This window comes from Sceloporus undulatus, chromosome 5 (assembly GCF_019175285.1).
Source record: "Sceloporus undulatus isolate JIND9_A2432 ecotype Alabama chromosome 5, SceUnd_v1.1, whole genome shotgun sequence".
Taxonomy (NCBI): domain Eukaryota; kingdom Metazoa; phylum Chordata; class Lepidosauria; order Squamata; family Phrynosomatidae; genus Sceloporus; species Sceloporus undulatus.
Window position 1 is genome coordinate 81,730,536 of NC_056526.1, and position 18,912 is coordinate 81,749,447.

At 38.5% G+C, this 18,912-nt stretch overlaps 1 protein-coding gene across 2 annotated transcripts in view; it reads right to left on the bottom strand.

The window, feature by feature from the left end:
• Positions 1-15,308: 15,308 nt before the first annotated feature.
• The window catches only part of SLC2A13 (solute carrier family 2 member 13), a 131,169-nt gene continuing 127,565 nt past the window's right edge, over positions 15,309-18,912 (bottom strand). For both annotated transcript variants that reach the window (XM_042467468.1, XM_042467466.1), the window contains one exon: positions 15,309-16,655. In XM_042467468.1, the coding sequence (XP_042323402.1) occupies positions 16,429-16,655 (227 nt within the window). In that variant the 3' untranslated portion in view covers positions 15,309-16,428. The remainder of the gene's footprint in view (positions 16,656-18,912) is intronic.

Sequence of the window (18,912 nt, forward strand, 5' to 3'; positions counted from 1 at the left end):
TGGCTGCTTGTGTGTGCATTCCTTGGCTCCTTCTGTCAGAAGTGAGCTATCAAAGCAGGCTACAAATTGGCTGGGCAAAATTAACAAGATCCTAATCATATGATCCAATTTGCATTTTGACTGTACGATTGTAGTCATGGTTACCAGGAAACTAAAAGCAAGTTTGCTCTGCTGGGAGGAACTGCCAGGCTGGTTGTCTGCCTCTGAAAGAGATTGATCAAATTGGAACCTGAACTAATCGGAGACATTTCCTGTGTGTGGCAGAGGTTAAGTGTATGCAAGACAGAACCGTAGTGCTTTTTAAATTTACCAATAAAAAACATTGTGTTCCTATTTGTATTGTTTTCAGGGTACTTCAGTTAAATAATAATCCTTTTTTTCCATATTCAAAAGCTAAGTCTTCCTTCATTCCACATTGCTTGTGCCCCACAGCAAGTTACAACTGTAATGTATTCAGGAAGGAGGTAAGCAGAATTTAAAGGAAGACCCAACTAAACTGGTGATGATTATTGGTTAATATTTACAGCCAGGAGACTCATAGTTCTGAACAAAAGTTCAGAACTCCCTGATGGTTTATTAACAGAATGATGTAGGTCCAAAGATGCATATGTATTGATAGTCGTCTGGTGGTCCTAATCCAGGAGAGTGCATCTTAAAACAATCTTCCCTTTTCATTTTGGTTTAATGAGCACAAGTCGTCTGCTTGTATTATTTTATCCATGGTGGTAACATCAAGGAGTGCTCAGCCCACAAAATTTGGATTTTTACCCTGCAACGAGTTGTTCTTGGTCATATTTAATAAGAGAAATAAGATATCAGAAATCCAGGCAAAGGAACATAGAAGGTCTGATTTTTAATTTTTTTTATTGATATTGTTTTTTTAAAAATAACATTAAAAAGGAATCACAGATTTCACTATACAACTTACAGATTTTATTAAACATTACATAAATCATTCATCTTCTATTCATTACTTCCTTGTTTTCAGCTTTGAATTTATTCTTTTCAGTAGCTGTCTTGTAGTGAAAATATGTTCTTTCCTCTCTTTCCTGATCTATAATTATCACCAGTATATACATTGCGACTTCCAAACTGAGCCTATATTTAAATTTCTTTTTATACCTTCTTCCATTTGCATTTCAATCTAAAATTAAACCCACAGTGACTATTTCCCCCCATTTCTGGATTAAATATTCTAGAATCTTTTTCCAATCTTCATTATAATTTTTTAGAATTATTATGTCTTAATCCTCTTGTTATTTTATCTATTTCCAATAAATCTAATAACTTTAGTAGCTATTCCTCAGCACAGTATTACAAACAGAATTTGGGAAAATACGACCAGGTGAGCAGATACTGACTGTGTATTTTGTAGTTCGGTGTGGGTTATTTTAATAAACCAGGTAGGTTATTTGAAGACGAAGACTACAGCAATGCAGGAGTATAGTATGTGCATCTGTTAGGTAGACTGCATTACCCATTGTGTATCCTCTATAAACTAAAACACAGAGAATGAGACATGCACCTTCTTGAAAACCACAATATTTCTATTTTACATAAGCATCTCTTTCTAGTGGAAGGAGACACTGAATGAGTTTCAACCTTGCTCTCTCAAGAACATGTATTGTAATATTTGAATCATCAGTGGAGGAGTTCCAGGCAGTCAGTGACAAGGGCAAGAAAAGGTCTAGTCATGTATACATGGAATGAGTCTCCAAAAGAAAGCTGCCAAAGTAAATAACCATTTCTGAAATTCAATTCACTTGCAAGATTATTAGATTTTCAGGGTACATTCCACATAGGCTTTCTTATTGGCTACATTGGTCACCTCTAAAATGGGCTTTAAGACTCTTTCCAAAGGAAAGTCACTTCAAATAATATTAAAGATACTGTTAATGATTCCCACCAAGAGCCAAAGTTCTTGTTACATCATGCAAACATGGCGTGTGATACTCTGCATCAGAATGGCTTATTTTCCAGGTGGTATTCCAAAGACAGAATAAATAACATTTTTAATTTTTCTCTTTCCCCCCAAATCTGTCTGACCATAGATGAACAACACACAAAGAAGAGTTCTGGCATAGCCTTTTCTCCAGTAAACTAGTTTTCTAAATGCACTCATTTAGAATTGTTTGTTTTTGAATGGGGAAAGATGACATCTGGTGAAAGATCACTAGCTCTGAAAGATCCACAACATTTTTTGGCCCAAGACTGTTCAAAGTATGCTTCCTTGAGATTGTGAAGTCAAAGGCTTTCATGGCCTTCTAGAACATGGCCACATAGCCCAAAAAACCCCACAAAAAACTATTCCTTGAGTTTGTTTATCACCCCTTTCCTTTCCCACAACCTTTTCTGTTACTAGTGACTTCTCTTCTTAGCTTTTTCTGGTAATAAAGTAGTTGTACACTTCCTACTTGAAGTCTGAATGGACTCCACCTTGTGATTCTTTTTAAAACGCCATACTGCTTGTTGAGTCTGTTCTTATGTTACTGGAGCTGCAGGACTCCATGTGATGGGAAGGAATTACATTGTTCTCCAGCTTAACCCACTTACCCTCCTACCAACATTACTCTGGTCAACAATAAAATGGGAGGGAACCAGAACAGAACCTAAGCCTGTGGCCATCTTTCTGATCAATATTTCTGGAGCACTATGGGCATCCATCAAGTGATACAAAATGGCAGCTGTGCTACTCTAAATAAGATATCAACTAGCTCAGATACAGTACTTCAGAATGTGGAAGACCTAATGTCTTAAGGTTAGTTGTTGTTGTTAACTGTCCTTGAGTCAATTTCGACTCATGGTGACCCTGTGGATGAGACATCTCCAAGACTCCCTGTCCTCCACTGCTCTGCTCAAGTCCCACAGTCTCATGCCTGTGAACACCCCAATTGAGTCTTGCCATCTGATGTGCAGTCTTCCTCTCTTTCTTCTACCCTCAACTTTTCCATGGATCATTGCCTTTCCTAATAAGGTCAACCGTCTCATGATGTGGCCAACGAATGACAGCCTCAGTTCAACCATCTTGCTTTCCAGGGGTATTTCAGGCTTGGTCTGTTCAGGGACCCAATTGTTTGTCTTTTTGGCTGTCCATGGGGTTCTCAGCACTCTTCTCCATCACCACATCTCAAATGAGTTGATTTTCTTTTTATCTGTTTTCACTATTTTCACTGTCCGAGTTAGTACAGTCTCCTATAAAGCCACTCCACCATATTGGCAGCTAACTGTGACTCCATGATACATAAATACACATAATTCATATGTGAATTCAAACAGAGGGGTTTCCAAATTGTAAACCAGAGTTGCTAGACAGGATTTCAAAACCAAAGCATATTAGAGGAAAATTTAGACCTAGCCTACTAAACTCTGATTTCAGTAGGACAAGATTGTGATTATCACCTGAAACCCACCATTTTTTGCCCTTGTGCCTCCCTGCAGAAGTCACCAACCTGCTTCCCTGGCATTTTAAACATGCACACCAATCCACTGGAGACACCAACTTCATAGCTGGCACGAAGGCAACAGTAAATCCAGCTTTCGTTTCCTAGGAGACCTGAGCCTACTTGCTCTGCCTCCTCTGTCCAGCCGGTTGCCAGATTAATCTTCCATAGAGATATGGATTTTGTGCCACCAGCAGCATTCTGCTGAGATACTTGTTTACTTTCCCTAGGTATATGCAAATAGCAGGAGAGAGGAAAAAGGAGCACTATGGAACAAATGCAATCATTAAAGGCACAGAGAAATCATTCTGGGGGGTGGCATCTCATTCTAGACCTCCATCTCACGATCTAAAGCTTTCACATTTTCCCAATGAATCTGATACACAGTAATGATTTCTGACATACTGGGACGTTTTATTTAAAAGCTATCAGGCAGGAGGCAGAAGTCATCTCCTTCTCTAGCTTATAAGAAAATTGCTTACTCTGTTGTGGTTACTTTTATGTTATCTTGGACTACAGTCTTTTCCTAGTAATAAGCAAGCAGCAGGTGCGCCAGCTGTGACTTGTGACTTTGCTTTGATCCTTCATACAGCACACAGTTGATGCTGCTCCTGCCTCCTCCCCTGCAAAAGCTCATTAGGCAGCATTGCATAGAAGCTCCAAAAGAAAGCAGAGGAAGGAAAATCAGCACAACCCTGCACAAAGAGGTTTACCCATCAACTTCCTTGTGCCACATTAAAGGAAGATGCTAAATCATCAGACCAACAGGGATTAGACGGAATAGGCAGCACCATCTCTTCCCCCTCACTTTAAGGCTGAAACCAAAGAAATGTGCAATGGTGCAACACACATGTTCTTAAGCAGCACTTCCCCATGCAAATCATATTGGAAACGAAGGGTAGAGAAAAGGTAGTTCACATGCCAAATCTTCCTGACATAGTAAGAGACTTAAAAATTCACTAGGTGCGCTAAGACCCAAATCCTTGTATCCCCAGGGCCAGTGTAGTGTAGTAGTTTTGGCATTAGACTAGGACACTGGGAGACCAAGGTTCAAATCCCTGCATGGCAATGGAAACCCACTGGGTAAGTCACATTTTCCCAGCGTAAGAGAAAGAAACCCCCTCAGAAGAAACTTGCTAAGAAACCCCTATGATAGGTTTGACTTAGGGTCACCGTAAGTCAGAAACGACTTAAAGCCCCCAAATATGGGAGTGTTCTTATTTAGAACATTAAAATGTTGCCTTTCAGTGCCGTAAAAGGGAGCTTTTGATAGGTGAAATTTAACAGGCAAACAAACTGTATAGATTTTTATGTTGTGAATTTTAGGTGTTTCATTTGACATCCATTTGTTAGATTGTGTTTTTTTTAAAAAAAAATAAAAGGACATTTTCACATACAGAAAAAATAGTTTTTTTGACAATGAAAAAAGAGCACTTTCAGGTGATTTGTAAAATTTCTTCCCTAGAAAATGGTTTGGCTCCTAAGGAAAGTTAATATAGGGAAGCTTACAAAAGCCTCCCTTTCCCGTCTCTACTTAGCTGTCTATGCTCTGTCTGTCGTAAATGATCAAGAAGACCTTCTCTGGAATGAACGGTGAAATAGCAAGTAACATTAAAGGTAAGCGAATGAAAAGTGATGCATGTTGGGGCAACCCACTCACCACAATTTCATATATATATACAATGGTGAGGTGTGAGCTGGTAGTAACTGAGAAAAGAAGGGCCCTTAGGGCTATAGTAATGATAACACCATGACAGCTAGAATACTGTTTACAGTTCTGGTCACTGTCAGTAATGAACAGATATTGTAGCGCTGGAAAAGATGCAGGAGAAGGTAACAAAACTGATGAAGAGACTGGAGCAATTTCTCTATGAGGAAAGGTTACATCTGGGGCTGTTTAGACAAAAAAGGAAGTGCAAACATGATTAATGCAGAGGGTAGAGAAAGTAAACAGGGAGAAACTTTTATCACCTTCTCCTAATACTAGAACCTGGGCCACCCACAAAATACAAGTATACTTCAGTTGTGTGTTCGTGGGCATGACTTTTTAAAAAAATGGAAAGTTTGGTACCAGAGGCAGAAATAACATGGAAAGAAAAGATTTAGATTCATATACCACACACAAAAAACAAGGAGTTCAACATCAGTTCATTAAACTTTTTATTCAAAATCCAACATTATGCACATGTGAAATGAAATAACCAGCTTAGGTAAGCTTTACATAAGTAAACAAAAACATTTTGAACCATTTAGAGACTACTTAAAAGCTTCTTCCAAATGCATCCCAGGATGATTTTTTCTTTCTTTCATCAGCCAACCCTTTTCTTATAATTTCCATTTTGGTGACAAAACTTATAGGTCTATGAATTTTCAACATACTTTCCCCCTTTCTCCCCATTTTGTTCTTGACACATGCTCAGCAAGTGATTCTGGAGGCAGCTGTTGTTTATCTTGTCTGTTGCACATAGGCACATAGAGCTACAGTAGGATCACCTAGGCTGCATTCACATTGCAGAAGTAAACCGTTTTGTTACCATTTTAATTGCCATGGTTCAATGAGATGGAATTTTGAAAACTGCAGTTTGTTGTGGCTGGACTAAACCCAGTACAACAAACTACAACTCCCAGGATTTCATAGCATTGAGCGATGACAGTTAGAGTAGTGTCAAAATATATTATTTCTACAGTGCAGATGCAGCCTTAGAGTAGAATCCCATTCTTTCTTAGGTCAAGCTTTATTGCAGTGTTTACTACAGACAAGCTGCTGTAACCCAGCACTGAAAGTCCGTCTTCCTCCAGCCCTCCTTCACCAACCTCTTAAAGCCAGTGCTGTAAAATTCCTCCCAGCTAGACATAAGACAAGATGAGTGAAGCTGGGCTGGGCTCCTGTAGAAAGACTTTGTAAAAAGGAGCTTCTTTGTTCAAAGTATGTCAATTGAGGTAAGCCTCCAGTGGGATATTCAGGACAGATAAAAGAATTACTTTTTCACACAACATATTGCTATATTGTGGAATTTCCTGCCATGACATGTAGCTAACCAACATGGATAGCTTTAAAGAGACATTGGATAAATTCATGAAGGTACCACTTAGGTGGGAAAGTAACAGCATTTGGTGCAGTCATGCTGGCTATATGACTACTGGATTCGTCTTCAGACAACGCAAGCTCTTTGGCTTAGTAACAGAGATGAGCTCCACCCCTACAGTTGGTTACAACTGGACATTCATGTTAAGGGACTACTTTTACCATTTTACCTTTTGTAGTCAAAGGATGCTTACATTATCTGAGAAAGTACTACTGAGAGAGACCATGTGGGTGTTTCACTGGATATGGTGGACAGAGATATTGCAAACCCTTTCAGAAAATGCATCACTAAAGGGTCTACGAACACTGAACCACTCTCTGGTGATAGCCTTGAGAATATACCACACAAATATACCTTGACAGGAGCCCTAGTGGTATCGCAACTTGATTTCTGTAACATCCTCCTGGCTGGGCTTCCTCTTTCCCACCTCCGTCCTTTAATTTCTGTCCAGCATTCAGCTGCACGCATTATCACATCTGGCCACCGCTCTGACCATATCTCTCCTTTGTTGGCATCCCTTCACTGGCTCCCACTCCCTTTCTGTATTCAGTACAAGCTCCTGCTGTCGACGTTTAAAGCCCTCCATGGGCTGGCCCCTCCTTACTTATCAGACCTTCTTTCTCCTCACCTTCCCACTAGGGCCCTCCATTCTGGTAGTCAAGGTCTGCTGTCTCAGCCCAGGATTTCCTCTGCCCCATCCCGGATTCACCCCTTTTCACTTGCTGCCCCTCACACCTGGAACCTTCTTCCCCCGCAAGCAAGAGCCATCACTTCTTTAAACAGCTTGAAGACCACCCTGTTCAGAGTTGAAGACCACCCTGTTCAGAGAAGCGTTCCCAGGCATTGCATGATTGTCATTTGCTATTTGATGTTCTTTTTGTTGCCTGTTTTATTGAACCATTTCCTGTATTGCTATGTATTTTATATGTATTATCCTATTATTTATTAGATTGTACGCCATAGGCAGGCTTACTCTTATCTATTTATTGTTTTATGTACAGTGCTGTGCAAATCTACAGCGTTATATAAATAAAGAATAATATAAATAATAGTAAAAGTCCAGACCAGATCTGAACAGAAGTCCAGACTTAAGACAAAATAAAAATTCTAAAACAAGGTTTGTTGAAACAGAGCCTTCTAGTACACTGCTTTTTAAATAAAGGTCCAAAATACACTGCAGAAATTATCCTGTCTGAGACAGTTTTAACTGCCCTGGCTCAGTGGAGAAACCTGGGAACTGTAGTTTATCGTGTCTCTCTGAAAGAGAAGGCTAAACATTTCACAAAACTACACAGTTCTGAGAATTCCCTAGCACTGAGCCAGGGCAATTACAGTGGTTTCAAACTGGATTCTTTCTGCAGTGTGTTTTGGACCAAAGTCAAAAACCTATTTCCTTTAGCATCATAAGACCTTCTAGTATAAGGTTTCCTTACAGCTGCAACACAGCTAAGAGCTGCTCTGCAAAGACTGATTCACCATATGGGGGTTCCCAAGTCCGGAAAACAAATCCTCCCAGATTCTGGCTGCACAGGGTCTCCTTGTATCCATAGACCCTCCTTTATAATGCTTAAACCACTACACCCTTTCTTTGTGCTTTCTTGAGAGTATTTTGACTACAACTGAAATGAATAGTGTTCCAGTACAAATAAACCCTCAAGGCACATTCTGTAATCAACTGCCTTTTATTTTGTTCATTTACATTGGTCAGACAATTTTTAAAAGATTTTTTTTACATAGAGTAAACTTTCTGTAGAGCAATTTGAACATAAAAACATTCAACTTTATGTCACTACATTTTCATAAATATACACCACTTTTATACATTAAAGGCTCGGTTGGCTGAGAAACAAATGGCATGTGTTAAAATGCTGAAAAATAGAGATGACAGGAATGAACCAAAACATGATGTACTGAAATGGCAGGCAGTAGTCCTCATGGGCTACTTCGCCATTTCAGTTTCACATGGAGGAGTGACTGATAAAAACCACCCCTATGAAAACAGAAACCACTATCAAATGGGATAAAAGGAGAACATGTAGGATGGAATGTTGTTTTGTCCATTGAAAAAATACAACTACAGTATTACCTGACATCTAACTTTCTAAGCACAAGAGGCTGTTTGGTTTTCAATTGTTTAAAAACACAGTACCAAGCCATGTACTTAAGAGATTTTGCAGAACCGAGGTTCTACTACATATCAGTGACAGTTTTATCTCAGTGAGACTCTCAGAATAGAGACTGTTGTGCAACCTTCCCTTTTCCTTTGGTATGTTACATAATACAAATAAAAACTGCAAACACAATTTGGAAAAAAAGATCCCAAGAAAATATGTACTCCATCATTATATATATAAAGCTTCATCGTTACACATGCCCAGTTCAGAATGTAATATAGTTTATATTTGTTACATACAAAAAGATTTATAGAAACTAGTTTCTTACGCTGATTTTACTGCCTTGATCTGAGAGATGGAAGTCAGATTAGGAAACAAGTTTTGACATTTACTAACAAATCTGGTGGCTAAAATATTTTCATATACAGTACTCCTGAACAACATTAGCACTTGGTTACAAAAACACCACAGTGATGATTATTGGCACAATAAAAAATCCTTCTCTATGTGAAAATACACAAAATAGGTAACTGCCCAGTTATTTTCAGATTTTTTTTTAAATCTACCTAATACCTATAAAGAATTCATTCTGCACTACCAGAGCAGTTTTCACCAATAATAATAATAATATACTTTGTTGATTCAACCCTCCTCCCATTTTGAACAGTGCCGCAATCCAGATACGTAATTCTGTAGATTGCGCCAAATGGTAACTGTAAACAAGGCTATGAAGATTTATAGAAAATCACAATCCCCCCTTATGTGACTTGTTTAAATCTGAAGAACAATTCAGAAACATTTTATCCTCAGAAGCTACATTTAAGCTGTAAAAGTTACCCGCAATAACACACTTTAAAAAAACCCATAAAGTCATATTGGAGCCTCACTGCTTCTGGCCTGACACACATCCAGACAAGAGGCAAAATAATAATGCACAAATAAACTTGATTTTTGAAAGTCAGGAGGGGACAACTCCTCTGTGTTCTAGGGCTAGTTTTTTAAAAAATATATAGGCCCCACTGAGACTGGTTTTGTTACTGAAATCTAATACTGTGAAAATGGCAATTCCATTTAAAAGTGCCAAACAAGGCAAGCACTCATCAGAAAATCTGCTCTTCCTGGAGATTTGCACTTGTTTGCTCCTAAATATATGACAGAGATTAGCACTTGCGTATTCCTAAGTAAGACAAGTACGGAGCACATAGCATATTTAGAGGCAAAATGTCAGTTTAAGTGTCACTTTTTATGCCACTGAATTTTGGGAACAATATCAGTAGATCAGTGACAGAGGGGAGGGATTCCTGGTGGGTTGTAAAAACAGAAACTTAGGCTGCTAAGAAATAATGCACTTTGACATTGCTTTAATTGTCATGGCTCCGTCCTTTGGAAGTCCAGGATTTGTAGTTTGTTGTGGCACTGCAGCTCCCTGACAGGAAAGGCTAAATATCTCACAAAACTACAGATCCTAGAAATCCATAGCACTGAGCCATGGCAGTTAAAGCCATGTTAAACTGCATTAAGAGGCAGTACAGATTGGTACTCTGTGCCAGCCTGACTGCGTACTAGGGGTGAAGAAGGGCTGAGCGTTCACATGCTCCAAGCCCTTCTTCCTCCGCTGGGGCGCTATCAGCACGCACCCGTTTACACGGGACACACTACGATGATATCCCTTGTGCGCAGTGCCCAAACAGCACCGTAGCAGTTATGGCACCCCTTCTATGGAGCAAAAAGAAATGTGGTTGCCATGGCCTGATTCCCTAATTCTACAGTATAGATACAGCCAAAAATGAGAGTGCATGTGACCCATGAGCTTTGTTTTTGCCTACCCCAAGGTAAAGTGCTTCTTAGAGCTTTTCTATTTGTATTAAAATATCTTTATAATATATACTCTCTAATTTCTCAAACTCTGATTACGTCTCTTCTCAAGTTCCAGAACATTACTGATATTTATGACAGTTGTGGCATAATCATGTTACAGTTCATGCTCATTAAAGCAAATGGAAGTGTTACAAGAATTCTGGAGCTCAAATCTGTGGAACCCAATTGAAGCTTACTGCAGTTCAAGGAAACAGTGTTTTTGTTTGCCTTTTTTTTTTTTTGGAGGACCATCTAGTTTGGACTAATACTTGGTGGACACTCACCCTCTACTCCCAACTTAATGCAGTGCCATCCAATGGTGGTTAGGCCAAAGTTCTTAAAGGCCTTACTCCACTGAATCAGCCATCATTGTGTGCAACTGACAGTTCAAAATCGATCATTTACCTATTCTGAGTTATTTTAGATAATGAGTACGATTTGCTCATTATTCCATAGTGGGCTGTGCAGGGAAATCTGTATGTTGATAGTCCTGGAATAGAGGCTGTTCAACAGACAAGAAAGGAGCAACAGTGTAAAGTATAGGGCCAATTTTCTGTCCCTGGCATGCTCCAAAAAATGGCAAAAAACGCTCCAGACATAAACATGAATTAGAAAATGGCCAGCTGTCTACCCCTCATTATGAAATATGTCTTTTTTTCCTTTTAAATGGTAAGCAGTGCAAGGAAGCCTTGCAACCTATTTAAATGGTGAACTGCTTCTTTTGGAAGCTTCCAGGAAATTCATTTTTTCTTCCTTGGACGCCAAAAGTGCAATTCAGGGAGTCTGGATGTGTCAAGGGCTGCAAAAACCAGGCTCAAGGACTGGATACTGTCAGTCCTGTAATAGCTAGTTCACATTTGACAGCATCAGTCATCTGACTGGGAAACAGAACCTGATTTGGCATGGTCTTCTCATCTCCTAGGACCCAATCCAGTATAACCATTGTGCACAGAAGTCTAGGTGTGGCCAGATACAAGCACTTTAATCCTGTACTCCATCTTTATGTGCACATAGGACTCAATCCATCAAGGAGGTCTTTGCACAGAAGGCTATTTTAAACTAGGATTGCTTTTGATAGACTGAGATGAGTGATTAGTAGCAGAGGTATCCAAAATTAGTCAAATCACACTAGGAAAAGTGCTATACATCCTGGAATTATTAAGCCCAAAGCCTAAATCTTACTGATAATTCCAAGTAGAGTAGGCCCTGTGAATGAATGATGGTTCAATATTTATGTAAATGCCATTGGTCTAGTTGCGACTAGTAACAGAATTTAAGGCTACTTTCCTTCAAACACAACAGTTTTGAACTAAAGAGACCTCTGGAAACAGATATTAGAAAGCTTTAGAAAGTTTTGTGCTTAGGCATGCAGTTCATATGCTATTAAGAATAAAAACTTTCATAGAACAAATTAACCTGACACACTGTCAGTCAATCCTTCTATCTGGAATGTTACCTTTAGAGACAGGTTTCTTAATTAAGATATGCAAAATATAAGCAAAAATCTGTTGCAAAATAGAACTATTTCACCCATATTCATTCATTAGAAACACAGAATCTAAAATAAAAACCCAGTTTTGCAGAGCTTATTTCAAGTATTGGTTTGATTCAGTTTTATTATAAATAATTTTTGATACGGCAACTAAGGCAGGATTAGAGCAGAAAAGCAACATTAAAAGGAAGACTTAAATCAGCATGTCCGGAGGTAAAAATAGGGGATTGGAAAAAGGTGGCAGTGAAATTTTGTGCTCTTATTAGGGAGCTGAAATATTCTGCTTTCAGCTTGTAACAGGTGGAGAGAGGGGAAATGTCAGGAAAAAACCCCCCAACCCTCCACATGGAGATAAAAGTAATAAGCTTCAGAAAAAGAGCTGAGCATGGGGCATAGCTGAATGTCATTTGAGAAAATGTCAAGGAACTAGAAGGCTGGTTAATATATTTCCGCTGATAAAGGCCTCAGCACAGTCTGAAAAATAAGAAGGTTAATATAAATTGGAACATGATCTGCAAAGCTCAAGACATTGGTTTGTAACAAGGTTGTATCAGAGCAGTCATTCTTTGATTAGATCAGGCAGACTGGGTATAATTATTGTTGCCCTATACAGTAGTAGATTATTAGAGCAAAAGAGGAAATGTAGACCACCAATCAAGCATCTGTATTCCCCTTGGCTTTAAGCTCAAACCCTGCAAAGTGCTTAGATCAATTTGAACTCCCCTTATGTGCTGAATATACACACCGGAGACTATTTTCCTGGATTAAGGCTTTAGGCAGGAATACCAGTGAAGGCATACTTAAGGCCTACCCTATTAGAGGCAGCATTTTGGCACACAGTTATTCTTTGACTTGCTTGGTCATAGAAAACAACAAGAACCACAACATGGTTGCCAGGGAATTGCTTCTCTGTTTTGTCTAAGAGAATGTTTAGGCCACAGAAGAAACCAGTTTTGTCATAAAAATATCCAAGTTTGGTTTATTTACTTGTCTTGCCTTTGTTTTCGGAGGCAATATTTTAAAGGCTATTTAACACCAAACGTTTCATCTGGTGGAACCATAAGACATAAGTGAAGGCTACAAGAAAAGTGGAAATGCTCTGTAAAAGAAGGAACCTAGCTGGAAATGCTGGACCAGCACATGCTGTACCACTATGACAATAGATAGATAGAGAGAGAGAGAGAGAACACTTAGTGGCTGCATTTGGATTTAAGAATAGGCCAGAATAGCTGAGAATTCTGGCTGGCTCATGATGCCTCCTGACTTTTCCCCCTTGATTCCTTCTCTCATTGTCAAACCAGTGCCTGGATTTGTGGTTTTAAACAGAAATTACAAATCCAGACTTTGTTTTGACACTTTCCTAGCCCCAGAGGCAGATAAAAGGCCCTCACCTCCATGCCAATTGCTGCCATGCTGGCCCTGGAGGGAAAGTAGAACCAGCAGTACCTGCTGGACTTGATCCCCTTTCCCCACTGCCATACCCTACTCCTTTTGTGTCATGTCTTTTTAGAATGTAAGCCTGAGAGCAGGGAACTGTCAATTTAACAATCTATAAGCTGGTCTAGGAGCCTTTGTGGCTGAAGAGCAAGGTATACATGCTCCAAATAAATAAATGATAAATCTGGATTCAGCTCTAATGGGACGCTTTTGTCTCCTTGCTGGTTTAAATTTGGTTTGGTTGTTTCTGTGGGTAGGAGAAGCCAAGCCGGAATGACTAGTCAGCATGCACTTCGTGGATGATAAGCTAGAACTCTCAACAATGCTGGTTTATTGTTAATTAATGTAATGCATAAAAATCTGCCCATGTGAATAGCTACTTGTGAGCTAGGACTGCTACCTACTGAATATAATTGAATGTAATGGATAATACTCAAAAAGTATTCCTATATATGAACTGGTATTTGAAATTCTCTCCTACGAATCAATAAAGAAACAGCATTTTTTCATTTTACATGAATATTAAATGTGTTTATAGCTGTTAATCCAACATATTAAGGAAACATGTTTTATAGGAACAAACTGTTTGGGGAGGTACTATAATTTTAAATCATGGATGGTACTAAAACTCCTTTTAAATTAAAGGAGTTTTTTTTTTTTGCCAGAACCATCTCATTTGCCTTTTATTTTACTAAAGTAATATTTATATGTGAATGAAGTCATTTCTTTCTCATCATGAAGTAGGGTAGATAGATTCCTTATAGATCCTGATCATTTTAGATCCCAGAAGGTTCCCAAGCCAAATCCTTTTCAAGAGAAGCAGACTTGCCAAGGCAGAGGTGGGGATGAGGCAGAAAAATTACACATGCAACACAAGGGAAAGTTTCTGGCAAGCTGGATAAAAAGATTAGTGCCACTATTAAGATCTAAAGCCACTTAAGCTAAGTGCATGCTTTTAACTTGAATTTATGGGAAAATTAGTACATTTACCTTAATAATTATTATCATAATAGCTTTAGTATGGAAAAGGTGTTTCCAAATCAGAGCCTATAAGTTGTACTTTTCTATCAGTAATGGGAAGCAGAGGTTCCATAAGCACTACCCTTTTCCCATGGCCAAAACCCTTCTCTCATCTTGGGTACAGGTATTTTTCAATAAAAACAAAAAAAAGTCCTTTCATATGTTAATGAAGTGCTCTCTATTTGCAAATTTTACTTTTTTTATTCCATGCTCTTGTTCTTGACTTGGAATTAGTGATAAATATCGTAACACTCCACTTGCACTTTCTCTTACATTTCTTTCTGTCTCATTCTACTTTACTATATGCACTAGGAAGAAAGAAAAAGGAAATGCCTTCTCTAGTGGGAACAGAAATTTGCACTGGCACCACTGAAAGTGATTCCCAAGTCAAGATCAACAGGAAGCAAGAGAACAGGCAGGACCAGAAAACAGAAAATCCCCCAAAGCTTTAGTAGTGTTGACAACACTGAATAAGAACCTAATGAACATATCATGTGAATCTTCCACAACAGTTGATGGACAAAGAATGGCAACGCGAGGGTGGAAAAGGCCTCTGACCAGCAGCCAGTGAATTATTGTAATCCTTACAACTGAGTAAATTAGAAATAATAGTGTTGTCCTCAAATTGCAGAAGGCTTAAATGGGCAAAAGGAGACTTGAATTAATGGTATCCTGATTCACAGCTCAGTCTCAGGCACTATGCTAGATCTCTTTCTAACCTTTGACACTGTTAATTCACAGTCAAACTACATATACAGACTTAATGCATGTTATAGTTTTCATTGGACTGTAGCTCTAAAAAGAAGAGAATCACAAGTTTGAATGGTTCTCAAAATAAACTGTCTTTTGATCCCTAAAATGCTAGCATTTCAAGAATTTTTTATTCAGTAGAGCACTCAATGAAACATTATAATCTCAGAGGAAATACATCACATGTTTTTGTTAAACCTGTTATTCAGTTCTCAGTTCAATTATTAAATATTGATGATGGTAACCAATGGACAGAGTTCAAAAGTGAAGAAAAGTATGTCTGTACCAGTGTGGAATCACAGGACATGCCTGGAGACAGCGTCTGGGTTAATGCTTTTCCATCAAAGTGAATCATGAAGGAGCCTGATTTTAAAAAAGCTCACAGCTTTAGTGATGTTTAGTATCTAAAAGCAACATACAAAGAGAAGTGGGCTGTGTGACAACATGGTTGAAGAAACCCTGATTTGAACTCGTGGGAAACACTGTCACATAAGACTACCAGAGAGAACTGCTTCCAGGCAATTGGGTTTCATGTGGTCATTCATAAACATCAACCAGCCCCTGAAGAAAACTAGAAATCTCTGTCAGACTCTCTCAAAGTTTAACTTCTCAGGTTTCTTCATGTGAAAGAAGGGAAATTAAAAGGGATTTTAGCTTATTTAAAGGGAGACATGCCCAAAGAGATCAAGCAAGAGGGAAATATGAAATGATGCACCTTCTTTGTGCAAACAAGATTAATATGTTTTTAAAAATAAGTAATACTTTCCAAATAATTTATTAGTACAACAGAAAGCAGATCCCCCCCACCTTATTTTGTAAGAGGCTGACTTTGTTGCCAAGTAACCATACTTTTATGATTCATCTGGTTTCTGACTAGCTGCCCTTTTTGAAATTTTGCAAGATGGACAACTACAAATGGCATTTCATAAGTTAGGTATCACAGATTTTAGGACCTCCGACATGCAGCAAAGCACGCAGCTGGAATACTCATATCCTCACAGGAGTTCCCTCTTTCGCCTTCCCAGCCATCACTTCTGGCTGATAAAAAGAATAACGTTACATTTTATTGGATTCTCTTCAAATGACATATTTTAAAAAGGGAGAGTGTTTCTGCAGAGACAGCAGAAAGGAGAACCAGACCAGAAGCAGGGCAATGAGGTTATCATTAAGCGGCTCCTTCATCCTCCCCCCATCAAGGCTTTTAAATGATTTAATACACCAGCAGCTGAAAATCATTCCACATCAGAAGCATCATTGTCAGAAAGATGGTAATTACTTCCCTTCACCCGGATATATTCAATATACCTCCCGTCATCAGAATCTGTAATGCCACACGTACACAACGAATTCTCAAACAAGCTTTCAATTTCCTCTAGTTTTTTCCCTTTCGTCTCAGGAAGGCAGCCGTAGAGGAAAATGAGTCCCACACAAGCAAATCCTGCATACAGGAAGAATGCACCTGCAGTACAGAATAAGACAGACATACACAGTGTTAACAGAAGGTTCTTTCATTAGGCTTCCAGAACAAAATTGCAATATCATATTCAAAGGTGTACTGATAAACATTTGAATAGTGTATTTACAATGAAGGTTTTGGACATAATATACATATAGTGGACCCCCACTAGTAGACCTACATTTACTCACAGAGCACCAAAAAGCACTTCTTTTAAATAAGATTCTTGAGCAAAGAGGCTCAGTCTTTTAAAAGAATATAGGTGATGACTGGAATGTGAGTATTAGCCCTAAGGGTGGGTTGAACATGAGACTAAGACTGTGGAGACAAGGATTTGAATCCCTTCCCAGCCATGGAAACGTACGGGGTGACTTTGGGCAAGTCACACTCTCTCAGCCTCAGAGGAAGGCAATGGCAAATGTCCTCTGAACAAATCTTGCCAAGAAAACCTTGTGATAGGTTCGCCTTATGATTGCCATGAGTCGGAAATGATTTGAAGGCACATGACAACAAACAACAATAAATAAATATGGCATGCAAGGTATTTCATTCCAAGAATGGGAAAGAGAATTGGAATATCCAGTTCTGACTGATCAATGGCCATCAGTTTTACCATCTATAACCAGTATGGCTATAGCTCTTCAACTATGCCTTATGCAGCAGAAATTGTTCTTTCTGCTATATTGGTCACCAAATCATATTTTCAAGAAGGAGCTTTCTAAATCAGCAAATTGAGATGTAATATTGCTAATGCTTCTTTAATTCATACATTTTGGAGCTGTCCCATAGTAGCTACATTTTGATAGGAAGTAATCACACAAGTAAATTTGGTTTTCAAAAGCTCCTTGATATTCAGCAATGTGCAGTTTCTTGGAAATTAATAAATAAATGGCTAACAGAACTGAATTTTTCATACCCTTTTGACTGCTAAAAGATTGTTACTGGAAAGATAATTTTTCTCCCCATGATCCAATGGGTAGAAGATCTAACAACGCTTGCAGCATTTGAAAGAATGATGTATAGATAAAATTTAGAAATGGGCTTATATTTGGACATTTGGACATCTATTATAGAAATTTACAACTAGGTAATGTGGTTATTTTCCCTCCTTGTGGGTGTTTATTTTCTTGCTTTTGATATACTGAAGTATTATTGTAGTAGCCGGGATCCTTTCTGGATGTAAATAAACTTTGTTTTAAAAAAAGACAGAGTGAATTGGGAGCAAAGGTTTGCATTATGAAGGTGGGGGTGATTTTGTTGGGTAGGGGAATTTATATTAACATGTTATATCTGTGGTGATCTGTTGATATATAAAATATAAAGAGTTACAAATGGTAGTCACAAACTTAAAAGAACACACTTTTAGTTAACTTTCTCATTTATAATTTGTTCAATAAATTTTGCTTCTTTAATCACACATCTTTATTTGTCCTGGCTTTCTCAAAACAGTGAAGGAAGAAATGTTTTAGGATATGGGAGCAGTGGATTACCAGTAAGAGGCAGAAAAGTAAGTACTTCTATATAACCTGTTCATTTTGATGACTGAATATTTAAAAACGAGACAGAAAAAAAAACCTGGTTGAATTGTGCAGGGGCTTTAATTTATCTCATGAAGGGAACAATTTGGAGGAAATTGGGATTCATCAGTCATGCAGCAATGAGAAAGAAAGAACCAGCCAGAAAAGAAATCCCTGAGGAACATGTAAACAAGTCTTTCTATCTGGAGTATTAAGTAAATTAAGTTCAGACTGGAAATAGCAAAAACAGAAAAATAAGAACTAGAAATGGCTAAGAGATGATTATAAATAGCTAAACTTAAAGAAAAGGAATGGGAACTTGAATAGGCTAAAATTAAAACTGTAGGAAAACAATGAAAATTAGAAGAGGAAATGTTAACTGAAATGGAAAGAATAAAATTATGGGAAGAAAGAAGAGGGGATTGAAAAAAAGTAAAAGAGACTTCAACAGATTTTATCCCTTATAATACCAAGGGAAGGGGCTCGGGTTTTCCTTACTACATTTAAGAAAGCAGCACTAATGCAGAGGGTACCTGATGAAGATCACATGAAACTGCACACCAGAGTTGGCTGAGGTGTATCTGTAAATGCTCTGATCAACTTAGCATTGCTCAGTGCTAAGGCACAAACCAGGGTTGGTGTGGGTGAGAGGAGCTTTACAGTGCTGGATCCGTTGTTAAATGAATTATGCCAAGACATCAAAATGTCAGTAAAAGACTGAGTCCCTATGGCAGAAGGTAGAG